Here is a 2,226-nt window from a genome sequence, read left to right on the forward strand (position 1 = left end):
AGGGAATGAGAGGCAAAGAGGGAATGGAGGGAGGGATTGAGAGGCAAAGTGGCAACAGCTTACACTAAGCAAAAGGAAAGAAATGTAAATATCACCTGATGTGGAATTGTCAAAGTTCACAGAATTCACAAACTTTATAGACCATGGTAATGACAATTTGCCTTGTGAAGGTTAAAATGTGTTTGTGACTTTAACTAAGTATCACTATTCCACAATACTGTGAAATATATGAAATTTATGTAATCACCTAATCTCAATAAAAATTACTTTTTAAAAAAACTCAAAGACTCCGGTACATGAAGAAAACACATACTATGTAAGAAATAACACAACAAAATAGACATTTTAGTAACGTAATTTATTTAAAATATGTGACAGCACATTTTCATGGTTAATATCAAACAAAACTCCCATTGCTCAACACTATTCTTATTATTCCACACAAAAGTTTTAGAAATAAAACACATGGGGCTGGGAAGGTGGCTCAGTGGTAGAGTGCTTGCCTTGCATGTATGAGGATCTGGGTTAGATTCCTCAGCACCACATATAAGCAGAAAAAGCCAGAAGGGGCGCTGTGGTTCAAGTGCTAGTGTGCTAGCCTTAAGCTGAATTGCTAAGGGTCAGTGCCCAGGCCCAGAGTTCAAACCCCATAACCGACAAAAAAAAAAAAAATAGAACACGTGTTAAGTGTTAACAGTTGTCAACTATTTGGTATCTTCACAAAGATCAGACAGAGTCTAAGCTTGAGGATTTCTCTGAAGATGAATCCTCATCTCCACTGCTGGAATCTGAGCTGATGTTTCCTTCACCCCCTTCTATATCCTCCTTCATGTTCTGTTTTGATTCATGTGAGCCACCACAGTTGATCAGTGTAGTCTCCGACCAGTCAAGTCCTGGAGCCTGTGATACATAATCTTCTTCAGGTGAATCGTTGGGATCCTTGCCTGGTGACAACTGCACATCTGGTCGTGGGAACTTGGGGTCTGAGCCTCCTGTCATGCTCAAATTCTTTCTCTTACCATAGGTTGCCTCTGCCTCTCGGTAAGCTGCATACTCTTTAGGTGACAATGTCTTGAGCCAGAGATCCAAGTCTACCCTGTATTGTTTTTGCAGCATCTCAGCTAGGTTCTTATAATGTTCCTTCATACTCTGTGGAACTCTCTGCCAGCGCCTGCTGATCTCCACCATGCGTGCTCTCAGGGGCAGGTGCTGAAGCTCCCGACTGGACCAGGAATCTTGGTGAAATTTGTGATATGCATTCATAGGGGGTTTCTTGGGCTCTCCACGAAATTTCACCTTCACAGAAAAGTCCTCAGTTTTTGGAGGAAGCCTGACAATTCTGGAAACATTCGATGTCTTGTAAACCTGTACTAGATCAGGGTGGTCTTGCCTGAATTGAGCCAGCTTTTCTTTAAACTCCTGTTTCTCCTTCTGGAAATCCTGAATATATGCCTGCTTTATGTGCTCTGGAAGCTGTTTATATTTCTTGGACAAAACCTTAGCCAGATCCTGGTTACTCATCTTAGGGTACCTTTGGGAGTATTTGGCCCATTTCTCCTTGTAAAAGCGTATGTAAGCAGTCAGTGGCCTTTTGGGAAAATCTGGATGCTTTTCATATTTCTTGTTTCTGTTAGGGTTTTTAATATGTTCTTTGGCTTCTTGGACTAAATCTGTCAGTGTGCGATACTTCCTTAACTTGTGGGAAATCTCCAACCATTTGAGTTTGCACGTCTCTCCAGAAAAATGTTTAAAAGCTACTTTCCCCCAGTCCAGACATGACTGTGTTTTTTTGAATGTTAGGTTGTCATCAAATGGGAGGTTCTTCTCCATATGGTCCAGCAGCATCAAAATGTCTTTTTTGGACCAGTAGACTTGACCATGGAGTGATGCCATTTCCAGATTGAGTGTTGATTCACTGGAAGCCCTCAAACCTCTTCATTCACTGTACTGAACAGAAGACTTGTTCATTCAAGTGATTCTGTATCTCTGAAGAGAAAGAGAAAGTTACTTTCCTTCATTGGGATAATAGGAAAATATCACATTTCTTAAAATATGTGCCTTATATAATCTTAATCATGTAAATGAACAATTGTCTGACTTATTTTGCATACCATAAGCTTGCATTTTATATGCTGTAACTATAATGTTACACCTCTTCACAACGCCACTGCAGGCTCCTTCCACAAAATCTCAGTAAACCTACTTTAAGTAGAACTGCTATACCAT

At 40.4% G+C, this 2,226-nt stretch overlaps 1 protein-coding gene across 1 annotated transcript; it reads right to left on the reverse strand.

Annotated features, from left to right (window-relative positions):
• Positions 1 to 726: 726 nt before the first annotated feature.
• Positions 727 to 1,893, reverse strand: Ubtfl1 (upstream binding transcription factor like 1). The gene has a single exon (XM_070035335.1). It carries the CDS (start codon positions 1,891 to 1,893, stop codon positions 727 to 729), a length of 1,167 nt encoding a protein of 388 aa, XP_069891436.1.
• Between the last annotated feature and the right edge of the window lie 333 nt (positions 1,894 to 2,226).

This window comes from Dipodomys merriami, unplaced genomic scaffold, assembly GCF_024711535.1.
Source record: "Dipodomys merriami isolate MVZ:Mamm:240054 unplaced genomic scaffold, mDipMer1.0.p SCAF_25, whole genome shotgun sequence".
Taxonomy (NCBI): Eukaryota; Metazoa; Chordata; class Mammalia; order Rodentia; family Heteromyidae; genus Dipodomys; species Dipodomys merriami.